Source organism: Ornithorhynchus anatinus, chromosome 14, assembly GCF_004115215.2.
Source record: "Ornithorhynchus anatinus isolate Pmale09 chromosome 14, mOrnAna1.pri.v4, whole genome shotgun sequence".
In the NCBI taxonomy this organism is placed as follows: domain Eukaryota; kingdom Metazoa; phylum Chordata; class Mammalia; order Monotremata; family Ornithorhynchidae; genus Ornithorhynchus; species Ornithorhynchus anatinus.
The window spans coordinates 46,207,380-46,225,776 of NC_041741.1; the positions used below are offsets into that span (position 1 = coordinate 46,207,380).

General features: G+C 49.7%; 1 protein-coding gene across 1 annotated transcript in view; it reads left to right on the forward strand.

Annotated features, from left to right (window-relative positions):
* The window catches only part of FAM83F (family with sequence similarity 83 member F), a 29,084-nt gene extending 20,863 nt beyond the window's left edge, over positions 1-8,221 (forward strand). Inside the window, exon 5 of the mRNA XM_029078617.2 lies at positions 7,254-8,221. Within this exon, the coding sequence (XP_028934450.1) occupies positions 7,254-7,300 (47 nt within the window). The 3' untranslated portion in view covers positions 7,301-8,221. The remainder of the gene's footprint in view (positions 1-7,253) is intronic.
* Positions 8,222-18,397: the final 10,176 nt, after the last annotated feature.

The window sequence follows — 18,397 nt, forward strand, 5'->3', positions numbered from 1 at the left end:
GGGAACTGTTTGAATGTAGGGGAAGGAAAACCAACCTTCCCCCCCGCAGCACAACCTGCAGGAGACAGATCTAAAACGTACACCCGTCAGTGTTTGTGAGAAAAGAGGGCTCTTGCCGGAATGGCTCCCGAGAAGCAGCCTTTCCTGGTGGACAGAGTATGGGTTTGGGAGTCAAAAGAACCTGGGTTCTAACCCCTGCTCCGCCACTTGTCTGTTGTGTGACCTTGGGCAAGTCACTTCTCTGTGTCTCAGTGACCTCATCTGTAAAATGGGGATTGAAACTGTGAGCCACATATGGGACAGTCAGTCATTTGTATTTATTGAGCGCTTACTGTGTGCAAAACACTGTACTGAGTGCTTGGAAGAGTACAGTAGAACAATCAGTAGACCCATTTCCTGTCCACAATGAGCTTGCAGTCTAGAGGGGGAGACGGACGTGTAAATAAATTACAGATATGTAATTTATGGGATTCATTCATTTAATAGTATTTATTGAGTGCTTACTATGTGCAGAGCACATAGCGCTTGGAACGTACAATTCGGCAACAGAGACAATCCCTGTCCATTGACGGGCTTACAGTTTAATCGGGGGAGACAGACAAAAACAATAGCAATAAGTAGAATCAAGGGGATGTACATCTCATTAACAAAAGAAATAGGGTAATAAAAATATATACAAATGAGCAGACGAGCCCAGTGCTGAGGGGAAGGGAGAGGGGGAGGAGCAGAGGGAAACGGGGGAGAGGGGGCTTAGCTGAGGGGAGGTGAAGAGGGAGCAGAGAGGCAGCGGAGAGAAAGGGGAAGATCAGTGTGGGAAGGCCTTTTGGAGGAGGTGAGCTCTCAGTAGGGCTTTGAAGAGGGGAAGAGAGTGAGTTTGGCGGAGGTGAGGAGGGAGGGCGTTCCGGGACCACGGGAGGACGTGGCCCGGGGGTCGACGGCGGGATAGGCGAGAACGGGGGACGGTGAGGAGGTGGGCGGCGGAGGAGCAGAGCGTGCGGGGTGGGCGGTAGAAAGAGAGAAGGGAGGAGAGGTAGGAGGGGGCGAGGGGATGGAGAGCCTCGAAGTCCAGAGTGAGAAGTTTTTGTTTCGTGCGGAGGTCGATAGACAACCACTGGAGTTTTTTAAGAAGTGGAGTGACAGGCCCAGAGCGTTTCTGCAGGACGATGATCCGGGCTGTTTGTGACCTAATCATCTTGTATCTACCCCAACACTTAGAACAGTGTTTGGCCCATAGTAAGTGCTTAACAAATACCACGATCATTATTATTATTATTGCTATTACTATTATTATCTGAATCCCAACGTAGCACCCTTCCACCCCTGGGGCTCCGGATGGCAGCCGAGTTTCCAGATAGCATTTTGGGGTTTTCCAGGCTCACACCCTGCGGTCTCCCCTGCCTATCACCCCGAGGTCATTCCCGGGGTCCAGGTGGGCTGGTGATGGGGTCGGAGGGAGCCGCCGGCAGCTGGACGGGCCTCTGAGCCGGATGTCCCGGATCGCAGCCCGACTCCTGCCGCACAGGCTCCGATCTGCCGCTTCCGGCAGCCCTCGAAACATTCCGACAGAACCGAAAGCCCGTCTCTTCACCGGAGGAAGAAACCCTGGGCCCCTCCGGCTCTATAAGTAGCAAGCGGGTTTCGGTTTTGGAGCAGGGAGGAGGGGGTGAGCGTCCGTCCTATTCCGGGCAGCTCTGGCCAAAGAAAATGGGCGCATGACTGGGGAAGAGAAAAATCAAGAAATGTCATCCGGTGATTTGGGGAATGAAAGTGACAATTTCAGCTTGCGGGGTGAGGGGACCATCAGAGTGTATGGAGATGAGCATGTGTCCCACCCGCCCTTTTTCCGACAGATGAATGTGGCCCTCGAGAGGCGCTAATGAAGACCCAGGGGCTGGGAGCCAAAAGCCCAGCTTGGTCCTGCCTGCCTGCCTGCCGGCCCGGTTTGAAAGCTCACACTCCCCTCTAGTGCCCAGACCTGAAAATGGGAAGCAGCGTGGATAGAGCCCGGGCCTAAGAGTCGGTCAGAAAGTCATGGGTTCTAATTCCGACCCCGTCACTCGTCTGCTGGATGACCTTGGGCGAGTCATTTCACTTCCTCTGTGCCTCAGTGACCTCATCTGCAAAATGGGGATTGAGACTGTGAGCCCCATGTGGGACAGGGGACCGCGTCCAATCGGAATTGCTTGTATTCACCCCAGAGCTTGTTACAGAAAGCACTTTACAAATGCCGTTATCATTATCATCGTCGTCGTCGTTGTTCTGCGGCCGACGGAGGAGGGCTGGAAGGGCAAAACGGAGCCCTTCCCTTCTAAGGGTTTGAGGCGCTGGAGTCCCGAGCTCTATTCCCCCCCTCCCTGAGCTGTCGAAGGCGAGGGTTACCAACCGCATTTCAGAACCATCCCTGCTGTTCTGAGGTTTTGTGTGAAGAACCCTCCCTGGCCCAGGCCTGTCCCCGTCTCCATACCTCTCTCCCTCCCTGCTCCACGTTGCCAAGAGTGCCCACCTTCGCATCCAGAAATCTCCAAACCAAGCTATCGGCAGCATTCATTCACTTGTATTTATTCATTCCATCGTATTCGAGTGCTTACCGTGTGCAGAGCATTGTACTAAGCTCTTGGGGGAGGACAATACAACAATCAACGGACACATTCCCTGCCCACAACGAGCTTCCAATCTAGAGGACAAGCTTACTGCCTGGAGGGAGATGTCAAGTGGAAAAAGATCCCAAATGTCCCTCGTCGCTTGTTCTTGCTGGAAAGTGTTGTCTGCCGTTATGACTCTGCTCCCTCCGCCCCCTCCCCGGGGTTTGGTGCCCCGTTCTGACTGCCCCAGCCCCACAGGGCACTAACTCTCGGAGCTGCAGTCAATCGATCGATCGATTAATGGTATTTATTGAGCCTTTCCAACCTGAGCCCTTCCTTATCCATCTCCCCCCAGCCATTCCCACCTCTGTCGGAGGACAAAAACCCTAAACAGCAGAGGGATAAAAAAGTGAGAGGCAGGAAGGAGAGCCCCTCCTGCCACCGAGGGGGATGAAGGAGTAGAGACTGGAGAAGTGGCGTAGTGGGTAGAGCACGAGCCTGGGAGTCAGAGGCTGTGGGTTCTAATCCCGGCTCCGCCAATTTTCTGCTGTGTGACCTTGGACTAGTCACTTCTCTGTGCCTCCCTTACCTCATCTGCAAAGTGGGGATTAAGACTTTGAGCCCCATTTGGGATGATGACAATTACTCTCCCCATCTTCAAAGCCTTATTGAAGACATCTCTCCAAGAGGCCTTTCCCGAGTAAGCCCTCCTTCCCTCTTCTCCCACTCCCTTCTGTGTTGCCCTGACTTGCCCCCTTTATTCATCCCCCTTCCCAGCCCCACATCACATCTGCATTTTATTGATATTAATGTATGTCTCCCCCTCTAAACTGTAAGCTTGTTGTGGGTAGGGAATATGTTTATCGTTATATTGTAGTCTCCCAAGTGCTTAGTACAGTGTGCTGCACACAGTAAGTGCTCAATAAATACGACTGACTGACTACCCCAAAGCTTAGAACAGTGCTTGACACGTAGTAAGAGCTTAAGAAATACCATTATTATTACTAGTAGTAGTATTCCTGGAGTCACTGGGCTTTAGCAGCTAAGGGAACCCCAAGAAGGTAACATCTGGGCAGTTAGCGAGATCTGCTGACAACCGGTGAAACAAATTCAATTTATCCTGGTTGTGAGCACGCTCCCTGGGAGAAGAAATTGGCCCTTAAGCAGGGGCTAATGAGGACCTGCTGGGGGGAGTGGCTTAGAGGAAAGGCTGCAGGAATCCATCTGAAGCTTCCTTTGATTTAGGGTCTTGGGTAATGGCCGGGGAGCAGAGGTAAGGTAAGGTTACCTACGTTGTTAGATCCGTGATCACAACAGAGGGCAGTGGTGACGACTGAGGGAGAGCACTGTACTAAGCACTTGGGAGAGAACAGTATGACAGAGTTGGCAGTGGCGTGCCCTGCCCACAACGAGCTTACCGTCTAGAAGGGGAGAGGGACATCAATGTAAAATAAATTGTGGATATGTACAGAAGTGCGGTGGGGCTGAAGGCGGGTTGAATATCAAATGCTCAATGCGTTCAGCTCCTAGTGCGTAAGTGATTCAGAAGGAAGAGGGAGATGGTGAAAAGAGGACTTAATCAGAGAAGAAACTGGAAGAGCATTCTGCCTCCATTTTCTACCCGGTAAGATTCAGCAGAGTCTCCTTTAGGATTGCAGTGTGCTCCCCAGGTGTTCCTTTGGGGAAGGAAAAGCATAATAATAATAAGGACAATGGTATTTGTTAAGAGCTTACTATGTGCCAAGCCCCGGACTAAGAACTGGGGTAGATACAAGCTAATCAGGTTGTCCCACCTGGGGCTCACAGTCTTAATCCCCATTTTACAGATGAGGTAGCTGAGGCACAGAGAAGTGACTTGCCCAAAGTCACTCAGCTGATAAGCGGCGGAGCCGGGATTGGAACCCACAACCTCTGACTCCCAAACCCTTGCAAGTCACTCTGCTTGGGAAGGGTTCATGGTTGTCTTCTTCGAGGGGAAAGAGCACAGGCCTGGGAGTCAAAGGATCTGCCTTCTAATCCCAGTTCTTCCATTTGCCTGTTGTGTGACCTTGAGCAAGTCACTTAGTTTCTCTGGGCCTCAGTTTCCTCATCTCTAAAAGGGGCATTCAATACCTTCCCCTTCCCCTTCAGACTGGGAGCCTCATGTGGGACAGGGACAGGATCCAAGCTGATTATTATCTTGAATCTACGCCAGTGCTGCTAATGGTGCTTGGCAGATGGTAAGTGCTTAACAGATAACACAATAGTGTTGTTATTATTACTGTTGTTATTATTACGAGACTTATGAGAGAGATCAAACCAAGGGAACCTTAGAACTGGCTTAGGTTTCTTAAAGGAGACAAATAGAGAAACAGCGTGGTTTAGTGAAAAAAGCACGGGCTTGGGAGTCAGAGGATGTGGGTTCCCCCTTTTAGGCTGTGAGCCTGTCGTTGGGCAGGGATTGTCTCTATCTCTTGCCAAATTGTACGTTCCAAGCGCTTAGTACAATGCTCTGCACAAATAAGCCCTTAATAAATGTGAACGAATGAATGAATGTATAATCCCGCTTGCGCCATTTGTCTCCTGTGTGACCTTGGACGAGTCACTTCATTTCTCTGTGCCCCATTTACCTCATCTGTAAAATAGGGAATAAAAGTGCAAGCCCCATGTGGGAGAACCTGATGATCCTGTATCCACCCCAGCACTTAGAACAGTGCTTAGCCCATAGTATGTGCTTAACAAATACCGTTATCGTTGTTATTGACGCACAGGGTGCAAACAGGGTCATCACGGCAGGGCTGGGGACCTGGTCTGTGAGTTGGATTTGGATCCAAGTGCCAATGCGTCAAAGGTTTCCGACACCTGCAGTGCTACAGAAACTGTTCAAAAAGAGGACAGTGTGTCCGAGACTACAAATCCCAGAAGTACTCAAGGCCAGACAGCTGCCCGCCGCCCTGTACGGCCCAGCGGCGGTGTGAAAGTGGAGTGCCGGGGATGCCAAATGGGCAAATTCCCCTCAAGCCAGCCCTACTATCCACAAGACCGAAAGGAGGGAAAGTGTTTCTTCTCTTTAGCTGCTAAAAAAAAGTGCCTTTCCCCTCTCTCTCTGGCCTCCTTGAAGGGTCCCTCTCCTTGGCCTCAATTAACAAAAATAATACTTGTGGTATTTGTTAAGTGCTTACTATGTGCCAAACACTGTTCAAAGCACTGGGGTAGGTACAAGATTACAGGGACAGGATCCAAGATGATTATTATCTTGAATCTGCACCGGTGCTGCTTATGGTGCTTGGCAGCTGGTAAGTGCTTAACAAACAGCACAATAGTGTTGTTATTGTTATTATTATTACGAGACTTCTGAGAGATCAAACCAAGGGAACCTTAGAACCGGCTTAGGTTTCTTAAAGGAAACAAATAGAGAAGCAGTGTGGCTTAGTGGAAAGACCACAGGCTTGGGAGTCAGAGATGTGGGTTCCCCCTTTTAGAATGTGAGCCCGTCGTTGGGCAGGGATTGTCTCTATCTGTTGCCGAATTGTACATTGCAAGCGCTTAGTACAGTGCTCTGCACAAAGTAAGTCCTCAATAAATAACGAATGAATGACTTTATCCTAGGACTTTATCATACCAGCAGTGTAGAAAATGCATCTTTTAAAAGCTCAGCCCCTCACGTTCCTCATCCTATGGCGATTGTTTTGACGTAAAGTGTTGGTGGGGGGGGGGGAGAGGGTTGCTCCTTGCAGGAGGCAGATGCTCCTAGTTGGAGGCAGAGTTGCCTAGTGGAAGGCGCGTGTGATTGGGTGTCAGGAGATGTGGGTTCAAATCCCAGCTTGCCGTGACTTTGGGCAAATCACGTAGCTTCTTGGTGCTTCGGTTTTCTCATCTGTATAATGAGAATGAGATCCCTGTTCTCCCTACCTCTTAGATTGGGAGCCCCGAGGGGGACAGGGATTGTGACCAAACTAATTGTCCTGGATCTACTCCAGCACGGAGAAGGATGCTTGGCACATAATAAGTGCTGAACAAATACCATAATTATGGACGCGAAAATGCAGAGGTTAAGTGTCTTGTCCCAGGTCACACAAGGGGTGGAATGTGGTAAGGTAGCATGGGGCAGCAGCGTGGCGTAGTGGGTAGAGCACCGGCCTGGGAGTGAGAAGGTCTTGGGTTCTAATCCCTGCTCCGCCACTTGTCTGCTGTGTGACCTTGGACAAGTCACTGTGCCTCGGTTACCTCATCCGGAAAATGGGGATTGAGACTGGGAGCCCCAAGTGGGACAGGGAAGGTTTCCAACCTGATTAACTTGTATCTACCCCGGGGCTTAGAACAGTGCTCGACACATAGTGAACGCTTACCAAATACCATCATCATCATCATCATCATCATCATCAGAGATAAATAATGGAGTCAAATGAGACACCAAGTTAAAAGATAAATGAAAAAATGCCAAATACTCCCGAAGGAGTAGAAGGGAATGGATCACGGATTGTCCCTGGGTAAACCCCGGCCCCTCAGACAGGGGCTGCTCAGGAAGCTTGTTGTGGGCATTTATTGTTATACTGTCCTCTCCCAAGCACTTAGTACAGTGGTCTGCACACAGTAAGCACTCAGTAAATACAACTGAATGAAAGAACAAATTGAACGAGTACGAAGAGACAGTGACGCTACAGTATTTCATCCTCTTTAATCTCTCCACAGGTAAAACCAGTTCTGGCTCCACCAAGTCAAACTGTGTGATTTCATGAGGCAGAGGCCCGGGGTGCCCGGGGGGGACCCCCTGCAAGATGGGCTGACTTCGCCACTCCTCCTGCCCACCCACCCGCCTCAACCTGCTCATCCTGTGGAGACGGCAGCAGTTTGCACACTTCGAACCCCTCCGCCTCAGGCCTGGGGAACCTTCCCCCACCGTCCCCGACCCACCCCGACCTGCCCGAGAGTTTGCCCAAGCGGGAGGGCGGCGACCAACCCCGTGGAACAGGCGCGCGTCCTCCGGCTGGCTTCCCCAAAGCCGCGGCCGGGACCGCAGTTCCTCCTTGTTTACAGCCAGACGTGCGGAGGAATGTGCCGTCTTTTCCGGCTGCCGTTTCCGGGTCACGGGGCTCCAGGCTGGGGTGTGGATGGACCCCATGCCACAGACGGGCCTGGAGACGCTTTCCTACCTACTGGGTCGGAAGGGGACGAGAGCTTGTGGACTCGATGTTGCACCCTAGAAACCTAAAGACGGTTGTGGGCGCCTTCTCTTGCCCGACGTGGATGGGAAGAGAGGAGGGAAAGGGAAGGAGATGGTACCCGATAACATCTAAGTTTGAAATCTTTCTCGGGGTAGAGGGGGTCAGGTTTCGGCCCAGTCCCAGCTCTGGACTGCACCGTGAGCCCAACCCCTCCGAGTGAGAAGAAACGCCGAGGCCAGGGTTAGCATGGGGTTTCGCGGTGGAAGACTTAATGTTCTCTCCCTCCTCCGTTGCCATCTCATTCCCAAGCGGGGATGGCTGAGAGGGGGTCTACCTCTGCTCACGGTGGAGGCCAAGCCCCGGGCGGGCTTCAAGTGCCACGTCATCCCTCACCCGAGCCCCTCAAAGTGCCGTGTTTCGCCGTGGGTCCCCTGCCCAAGGCGCGCTGGTGTAATCCCAAACATGAGCCTGCAATAAAGCCTCCGTTCATCTTCATTCGGTACCAGTGTGACTCTGGGGGTCTTTCCAAATGCCTGGCACCTCGCCCTGTTTCCCGGCCAAGGTGACTTGGCCGGAGTCCGGGTCGATGCTCTATCCCTTCCCGGCCTCATCCTCACCAAACCTAGGAGGAAGCTGGAACCCGGAGCCCCAGCCCACCTGCCCTTTCCACCGCCCGGGCCCAGCGGGGAAGGGGACGACTTTCCTCCAGGTCCGGGGTGCCGTAGGGCATCTCCCAGACGACCACTGAGGCGTGATAGTGCCTGGAGTCCCGCAAAGAGGCTCGATGGTCTCTCGGCAAGATGCAGAGGGGCTTTATGGCGTAGAGGATAGAGCCCGGGCCTGGGAGTCAGAAAAGATCACCGGCTGTAATCCCGGCTCCACTACCAAGATCTGCCGTGTGACCTTGGGCAAGTCAGTTCACTTCTCTGGACCTCAGATACCTTAGGTGAAAACTGGGATTGAGACTGTGAGCCCCCCATGAGACAGGAATGTGTCCTACCTGATTTGCTTGGGTCCACCCCAGCACTTAGTACAGTGCCTGGCACAAAGTAAGTGCTGACCAAATACCACGATTATTATTTTTTATTTCGCGGCATCCTGGACAGATATTTCTCTCTTCCTGGGACTCAACGCTCGGCTCTCCTGGGGAAGGTGAGAGGAGGGAGGAGGTTCAGGGGCCACAAAAGCTGATACTTCATACCTTCCCACTTCTGGGACTGAATGAAGACTGCACTGATCCGTTCTTCCCCTCCTCCCCCTCTGCCTCCCCTTTCCTTCATTCATTTAATCATATTTATTGAGCACTTATTCTATGTAGAACACTGTACTAAGCGCTTGGGAGAGTACAGTACAACAATAAGCAGACACATTCCCTGCCCACACCGAGCATAGAACTTTGATGGCGCCCTCTTCCCCCATGCCAACAGGGGACTGACTTTTGGAGGGTGAGGGAGGAAAAGAATCACTGGAGGAGAGGATGGGGAAGCACTGGAAAGGGATGGGAGGCAGTGAAGTTCTTTCCCTCTGTTCCTCACACAATAGGGAACAGTCCCCGGTAGCCAGGGAAGTGGAGGGTAGTCCAGCAGTTCTACTCTTCCTCTCTTCCTCTTGCCCCTGCCAATGTTTATTATTAATCAGTCGATCGATTGTATTTATTGAGCACTAACTGTGTGCAGATCCCTGCTCTAAGCACTTGGGAAAGTACAATGTAACGATAGACACGTTGCCTACTCGCTTCAGAAGCCTCCTATCTTCATCTTCTGTCTCCTTCAACGTGAAATAGCCCCATCTTCCTCCCGTTTCCCCTTCAATCACCACTTGGCTTTTTTGGGAGAAACTGAAGGCTGCAGAGAGACTTCTAGCTTTCAGGCTACTGCTGACTCATTTGTATTTATCATGAATAGTTCCTTCTCTCTGACTGTCTGTCCATCTGTCTCTCTTAGCTTCCCCACGTGTCAAATAGAGATAAAGTAGCCCAGTGCTCTTCATTGGAGGAATTAGTGTGGGAGGCTACCCGAGGCAGGGAGCTTTTTCTCTCTTAAAGCATTTTGGAAATCTTAAAGCAAAACTATGTGTGTTCTTTCATTTCTTTATGGTATTTGTTAAGTGCTTACTATATGTCAGGCACTGTTCTAAGCACTGGGATAGAATATAAGCTAATCAGGATGGACACAGTCCATGTCAAATGGATATAAAGTAGCCCAGTGCATTTCACTGGAGGAATTAGTGTGGGAGACAGAATGGCTGCCCCGGGCAGGGAACTTTTTCTCTCTTAAAGCATTTTGGAAATCTCAAAGAAAAACTATGTGTTCTTTAATTTCTTTATGGTATTTATTAAGTGCTTACTATATGTCAGGCACTGTTCTAAGGTCTGGGATAGATACAAGCTAATCAGGTCGGACACAGTCCGGGTTTCACATTCATTCAGTGGTATTTATTGAGTGCTTACTGTGTGCAGAGCACTGTACTACCCCATGAGGCTCACAGTCTTAATCCCCATTTTACAAATGAGGGAATGAGGCACAGTGAAGTGACTTGCCCAAGGTCACACAGCAGAGAAGTGACACAGTGGGGATTAGAAATCATGTCCCGATTCCCAGGGCCGGGCTCTATCCACTAGGCCACACTGCTTTGGTTGGGTCAGCAGTGTTGCCACTTAAAGGGGACTCGTAGTAAGCGCTTAATGACACCATTATTATTATTATTGTTATAAATATTAGTGCTAAGGTGACCCAGAAAGTGGGCAGTGACCAGGGAAGACTTTCTGGAAGAGGTGGCTTTAAATGTCAGAGAGGAAACATACATGCATTGCAGGCTTTTGCTAATTGGGTTTGAATTTGAATTTTGGACTTCATTTCTCCAATTCTCTCCTTTGTAGCTGTTGAAGCTAATGGGAAAACTGTGGAAAGTTACACCATGAGTGTTTCAGGAAGGAACAGCAATGAAATGAAATGGGGCCAAAATGGCTTTTGTGGTCTGGTTTATCAAATCCCCAAGCTCGAGAGGGCGAACAGTGAGTGTCTCTCCTGGCTGCTTTACTAAAACAAGGGATAAACATTCCAGTGAGAAATCCACCGCAGATTCCCTTGGCTTCTCGGGAGGATTAACCTATAAATCATCTTCAAAATGATTTATTGAGCACTTATGCTGGGTAGAGCACTGAACTAGGCCCTTGGGGATATTAAGTGAAAAATTAATTAGGCAGCTGCTGGCCTCAAGGAGGTCACAATCTAAGAGGAGAAGGATGAAAATAGTGATTTAAGATGGCAAACTTGAATTTCAATAATTAAGCGTAAGAAACAAGTCAGAGCAGCAGAGGAGATGTTCTCTCCCATTGTATTTCCAAATCAGAGAAACTGGATTCTAATGCTGGCTCTGCCACTTGTCTGCTGTGTGACCTTGGGCAAGTTACTTCACATTTCTGTGCCTCAGCTCCCTTATCTGTAAAGTGGGATTACAGCTGTGATGTGTGACATGGCTATGTCCGGCCTGATTGGCTTATATAATAATAGTGATGATGGTATTTGTTAAGTGCTTACTCTGTGCCAAGCACAGTTCTAAGCACTGGGGTATTCATTCATTCATTCATTCAATAGCATTTATTGAGCGTTTACTATGTGCAGAGCACTGTACTTGGAATGTGCAATTTGGCAACAGATAGAGACCATCCCTGCCCATTGATGGGCTTAAAGTCTAATCGGGGGGGGGGGGGGGGGGGGGGGGACAGACAGACAAAAACAAGACAATCACAATAAATAGAATCAAGGGGATGGACACCTCGTTAACAAAAATAAATAGGGTAATTAATGGTATTTGTTAAGCGCTTACTATGTGCAAAGCACTGTTCTAAGCGCTGGAGGATACGAGGTAATCAGGTTGTCCCACTTGGGGCTCACAGTCTTAATCCTCATTTTACAGATGAGGTAACAGGCACAGAGAAGTGAAGCGGCTTGTCGGAGGTCACACAGCAGACAAGTGGCGGAGCCGGGATTAGAACCCACGTCTTCGGACTCCCGAGCCCGTGCTCTTTCCACTAAGCCACGCTGCTTCTCGTATCTACCCTAGTGTGTAGAACAGTGCCTGGAACATAGTAAGTGCTTAACAAATACCAAAGCGGGCCCACTAAGGCTTCAGCTGCAGAGAGGCAGGGCGGGGGTGCCGCGTTGGCAGAGAGGAGCCCCAGAGGAGCAAGCCTAGGGAGCCAGCCCCAGGGCAGTCTGTTCCTGGTGGTAGGGTGTTTGGGCTAGAGTTTTCAGCCTGCCATCACTGTTTGCACACTCACACGTCACCCGCCTCCTCAAAAAACTCCAGTGGTCACCCACCCACCTCCGTATCAAAGAAAAATTCCTCACCGTTGGCTTTAGAGCACTCCATCGACTTGTCCTCTCCTACCTCACCTCCCTTCTCTCCTACAACCCAGCCCTCACACTTTGCTCCTCTAGGGCTAGCCTTTTCACTGTGCCTCCATCTCGCTTGTCTCGCCGCCGACCCTTAGCCCCCGTCCTGCCTCTGGTCCGGAGTGCCCTCCCTCCTCAATTCTGACGACGCTTAGTACAGTGCTCTGCACATAGTAAACGCTCAATAAATACTATTGAATGAATGACAATGACTCCCCCTTCAAAGCCTTATTGAAGGCACATCTCCTCCGAGAGGCCTTCCCAGGCTAAGCCCCACTTTTCTTCATCTCCCTCTCCCTTCTGTGTCGCCCTGACTTGCTCCCTTTGCTCTTCGCCCCCTCCCAGCCTCACGGCGTTTACGTACATAGCTGTAACCTTATTTGTTTTGATGTCTTTCTCCCCCATCTAGACTGTAAGCTTGTTGTGGGAAGGGAAAGTCACCGTTTATTGTTGCGTTGTCCCTTCCCAAGTGCTCAGTACAGTGCTCTGCACAGAGTGTGTGCTCAATACATATGATTGAATGAATCAATCAAAGGACGGGGAGGGGGGTTGGAGCCTATCAGCGCTGCTGTGGGCCTAGAGATATAGGTCAGTCACAGACAACCATGAAGCAGAGGGTTTCTTCTTTTTTTTTAAAAAATGGTATTTGTTCAGCACTTACTATGTGCCAGGCACTGTTCTAAGCGCTGGGGTCGATACAAGGTAGTCAGGCTGGACAGAGTCTCTGTCCCGCATCGGGCTCACAGTCTTAATCCCCATTTTACAGATGAGGTAACTGAAGCACAGAGAAGTGAGGTGACTTGCCAGGTCACACAGCAGTCAGGGGGCTGAGCCGGATTTAGAACCCAGGTCCTTCTGACTCCCCGGCCTGTGCTCTATCCACGAGGCCATGCTGCGTCTCCCTGTCACCTGTGAATTTACCCAAAGCTGAGCCAAATAAATGATTTTCTGGCTGCACATCTTCCTGTGGTAGTGAATTCCATATTGTGTTCTCCAACTCCATTGCATTCTACTTTTCCGAGCACTTAGTACGGGGCTCTGTAATTGATGGGGTTGTGTGTTTACTGTGAGCAGAGCACTGTATTCAGCATGGCTCAGTGGAAAGAGCCCAGGCTTGGGAGTCAGGGCAACCACTGGAGTTTTTTGAGGAGGCGGGTGACGTGTGAGTGGGCAAACAGTGATGGCAGGCTGAAAACTCTAGCCCAAACACCCTACCACCAGGAACGGACCGCCCTGGGGCTGGCTCCCTAGGCTTGCTCCTCTGGGGCTCCTCTCTGCCAACGCGGCATCCCCGCCCCGCCTCTCTGCAGCTGAAGCCTTAGGGGGCCCGCTATAGTATTTGTTTAAGCACCTACTATATTCCAGGCACTGTACCAAACACTAGGGTAGATACGAGAAGCAGCGTGGCTTAGTGGAAAGAGCATGGGCTCGGGAGTCAGAAGACTTGGGTTCTAATCCCGGTTCCGCCACTTGCGGACAAGCCGCTTCACTTCTCTGTGCTTCGGTTCCCTCGTCTGTAAAATGGGGATTAAAACTGTGAGCCCCACGTGGGACAATCTGATTACCTTGTATCCCCCCGGCGCTTAGAACAGTGCTTTGCGCATAGTAAGCGCTTAACAAATACCACCATTATTATTATACTCAACCAGCATGATGTAGTGGATAGAGCATGGACCTGGGAGTCAGAAGGTCATAGGTTCTAATCCGGGCTCTGTCACTTGTCTGTTGTGTGACCTTCGGCAATTCACTTCTCTGGACCTCAGTTACCACATCTGGAAAATGGGGATTGAGACTGTGAGCCCCAGGTGAGCCAGGGACTGTGTCCCACTCAATCTGCTTGTATGCACCCCAGCGCTTAGTACAGTGCCTGGCACATAGTTAAGTGCTTAACAAATAGAATAATAATAATAATTATTATTACTAAGGGTTTGGGAGAGGTACGATAAAACAGCAGTTGGTAGACTCATTCCCTGCACACACGAGCTTACAGTCTAGAGAGAACACACTAAGTGCTCAATAAATATCATTGATTGACTGACTGATCTTCGCCACTTGCTATCCATTCATTCCTCCTGGAGGCAGGTCTGGAGGACTTCGTAATTTCAGGGCCAATGCGAGTGACATCCTTAGGTGTTCGTGAGCTAATTTATAAAGTGCTGTCGAGTCGTTTGCGATTCATAGCGACTCCACGGGTATACTCTCTCCAGGACGTCCTGTCCTCTTCCAGAATCCGCAACCTTTCTAATGGTTCTTCTGTTATCGATGATCTGGTCCATTTCCATCTAGCTGCTGATCTGCCTCTTCCACGTTTTCCCTGAACATTTCCTAGCAGCAGTGTCTTCTCCAGAGATTTAATCCTCCTGATTATGTGTCCAAAATATGCTAATCTAAGTCGAGTCATTTGGCCTTCCAAAGACCACTTTGGTTTAGTTTGCTGCCAAATCCATTTGTTTGATTTTCGGGCAGTCCAGTTATTCGTAAAAGCCTTCTCCAACACATGGGCTCATTGGTGTTTATAATTACCGGTTCATTTTACCCTATATCTACCCCAGCGCTTAGAACAGCGCTCTGCACATAGTGAACGCTTAACAAATACCAACATTATTAATAATTACACTTTACTAAAATCAATCAGATCTACTGGATCTCATCTCCCTCCAAACTGTAAAGTCACTGTGGGCAGGGAACACGTGTCTACCAGCTCTGTTGTATTGTACTCTCCCAAGCACTTAGTACAGTGCTCTGCACATAGTAAGCACTCAATAAATACCATCGATCGATTGGACCTGGAACACCCCCTTCTGTTAGCCCTGGCCTTTGAGAGCTCCTTCCCGCTTACATTCTGGGCTGGTTCAGACCAGAATTTTGGGCCAGAAAAAACCAATGTATGACCACAGAAGGGTTGAGATGGGTTCATTCTGACAGGACACGCTGCATCTTTACCATACATCAAAGCCGGGCCGAGAACCCCGATATTAAATCACTTCTCTTTTCGAGCCATCCCTGCGGCTTTTGAGCATCCCGTAGGGAAGCTTCAGGCTGAGGCCACCGTGGCATAAGGCTGACATCTGGTGGCTAGTCGACCGAAGGAGTGGCTTTCCATCACCTGGGGAATCGACCGAAGGAGTGGCTTTCCATCACCTGGGTAAGTCTGGGGCAGGTAAGTGGCTCCGGCTGTGGCCAGTGTTCTCCCGGCAGCTGCAGCTGCAGCAGCAGCAGCAGCAGTGGCTGTGTTTGAGCCAGCCAGACAACATTTTTAGATACTGATGAGTCACAGAAAAGGAGGCGCAACCTCGCCACAGTTCCCCGTGTGTCATGTTTACCTTCGCACAGTAAAATCTATTAATAAGAATTATAAGGGTTCTTGGGCATGCACCCGCAATAAAATCCTCCAAGAGGGTTTGTGGCCCGTCGTCTGGCCCGAGAATGAACGCGAATCCAATTCCGTACGTCGGGGGCATCGGGTGACTGTTTATGCCCCTTTTCTTTCAACTGGGCCCTCCTGCAAGCAGTTTGGATGAGGGAATAAGAAACGAAAGAAATCCAAGTAAAATCCCTCACCAAATAACCACTCATAATGATGACCCTGGTGAGGGTGGAAGTGGCTCTGAGCGTGGGGGAAATCAGAGCTGAAGATCATCCAATTCATCAATTCCTGTCCCCTGGCTCACTTTGAGTAACTCCTGGTGACTCTCCCCTCAACCTCCACCTCCCCCGCCCCAAGACTGTAGGCTCTTTGTGGACGGGGAACGTCACCGTTTATTGTTGTACTGTACTTTCCCAAGCGCTTAGTACAGCGCTGTGCACACAGTAAGCGCTCAAAAAATATGATTGAATAAATGAATGAACTCCAAACTGAGCTGCGTTTCACTAGTCCGATGGCAGGGTCACTGATCAGTCTCCCCGTGGATGGGCGAGGGTTTTTTTAATCAGTGAGTTGTATTTATTGAGCGCTTACTGTGTGCAGAGCTCTGGACTGAGCGTTTAGGCGTGTACAATATAACGTAGTTGACAGCCACGTTCCCTACCCAAAAGGAGCTTACAGTCTAGAGGGGGAGACACATGAAAATAAATGACTAATGTGGACATAACTGCGGGGGAGCGGAGGGTGGGGTGAGTGAAGGGCACAAATCTGAATGCAAGGATGACACAGAAGGGAGAGGGAAGAGGGGAAATGAGGGCTTAGTAGGGGAAGGCCTCTTGGAGGAGATGTGATCTTAATAAAGCTTTGAAGGTGGGGAGAGTGATGTGAAGATCCAAAAAGGGAGGGCGTTCCAGGCCAGAGGCAGGATGTGGGCAAGAGGTCCACGGCAAGATAGAAAAGATGGTGAAACGGGAAGCAGGTTGGCATCAGAGGAGTGGTTCACGGCATCTTTGTGGAAAATTCAAAGGCAATATTACTGCTTCCAGGACAATTGCCTCCTCAGTAGAAAGCCAGCATTTAGGCTGGAACTGAGAGAATAATAATAATAATGTTGGTATTTGTTAAGCGCTTACTATGTGCAGAGCACTGTTCTAAGCGCTGGGGTAGATACAGGGTCATCAGGTTGTCCCACGTGAGGCTCACAATCTTCGTCCCCATTTTCCAGATGAGGTAACTGAGGCCCAGAGAAGTGAAGTGACTTGCCCACAGTCACACAGCTGACAAGTGGCAGATCTGGGATTCGAACCCATGACCTCTGACTCCCAAGCTCTTTCCAATGAGCCACGCTGCTTCTCAGAATACAGTAGATTCTGAAAACGGCCCCACTGTACAGTGCTCTACATGCAGTAAGTGCTCAATAAATACAATTGATTGATTGATTGATTAACATGGTCCCCACTTTGGAGGAGGAAGCCAAGGTAGAAACCCCACCTATAAAGTCTTGACTGGTGAAGGATTTGGGTGACTTCTAATCATTGTACTAAACACATAGGAACTGGTAGTGCAGTGGAACTGGTAGAAACAATCTCTGCCCTCTAGGTGCTTGCGATTTAGCAGAGCAGATAGAAAAATAATCTACGGCTGGGAGAAAGCCAGAAAAGTGGGTATGAATATGAGTGGGTGCTTAAGCAGTAGGATATAGAAGATACAAAGAGGTGGCTCTGAGTAAACAAATGTGCTGTTGGCAAAGAAATGCTGAGGTGGAAGTAAAGGGGAAGAGTAGGAAACTAGCTGGGAAAATCCTGCAAGAGGTGGCATTTTCGGAAGAGGTTTCAAGATGGGAGAGATGTAATCCGGCAGATTTGAAAGGATGGAGGAAAGAGGCAGGAGGAGAGGGAGATATGGGGGTAGATAAGCTTGAGAGGAATGAAGAGTAGGAACTGAGGTGAGGTGGGGGAAGAGGGTAAATAAGTAGGAGGGAGAAAAGCCTTAAAACCAATGGCCGGGTGTTTCTGCCTGAGGCAAAGAAGAATAGGGAATCTTTGGAGGCTTCTGAAACTAAGGGAGACATGTTTAGAACATTTTAGAAAAATGAAGTACAGTTTGGTGATGGGGAAGGCTGGAGGCATGGAGAGATCGGTGAGGAGGCTAATGCAGTAATCAAACAGGGATATGACAAATGTCTAGGCCAGGTTGGCTTCCCTCTCTATGACTGGTCCACCAATTGGTTGCCAAACCATAAACCTCAGTGTGGCTACCCAGATGAGCAATAGTAGTCTTGGAATTTATGAAGCGATTACGCAGAGGACTGTATGAGGTCAAGCAAGTTGTAATCTCTGGGGTTGTGATCATTGATCTTGTTGTCCCTACTCAGAAACCTAGGTGTGGAGACAAGGGGTGGGATGCAAAATGTGAGATATGGGAAAGAGGAATTCCATCCAAAAGATCTCTCCTACTCTTCCCCCTAGACCTCTACTAACTCTTTCATCAGTCTCACCAGAATTCCGAACATTTTCGCCAGGAAAACACTCAAAAAACTCCTCCCCTACCAGTTTGGACTTAACTTAAAATCACAGATTTTTTTCCCAGTGTAAAGAGGGCTGACAAAAAAGAGAGAAGCAGCATGACAATAATAACAATAATGCTATCTGTGAAGTATTTCCTATGTGACAAGCACTGTACTAAGTGCTGGGTAGGATACAAGATAATCAGGTCCCATATGGGGCTCACAGTCTAAGAAGCGGGAAGAACAGGGATTGAATTCCCCACTTTGTAGTTGAGTGAACTGAGGGACAGAGACGTTAAGTGACCTACCCAAGGTTCTACAGCAGACGAGTGGTGGATCCAGGATTAGAACTCAGGTCCTCTGACTCCCAGGGCCATGCTCTTTCCCCTAGACCGCGGTGCTTC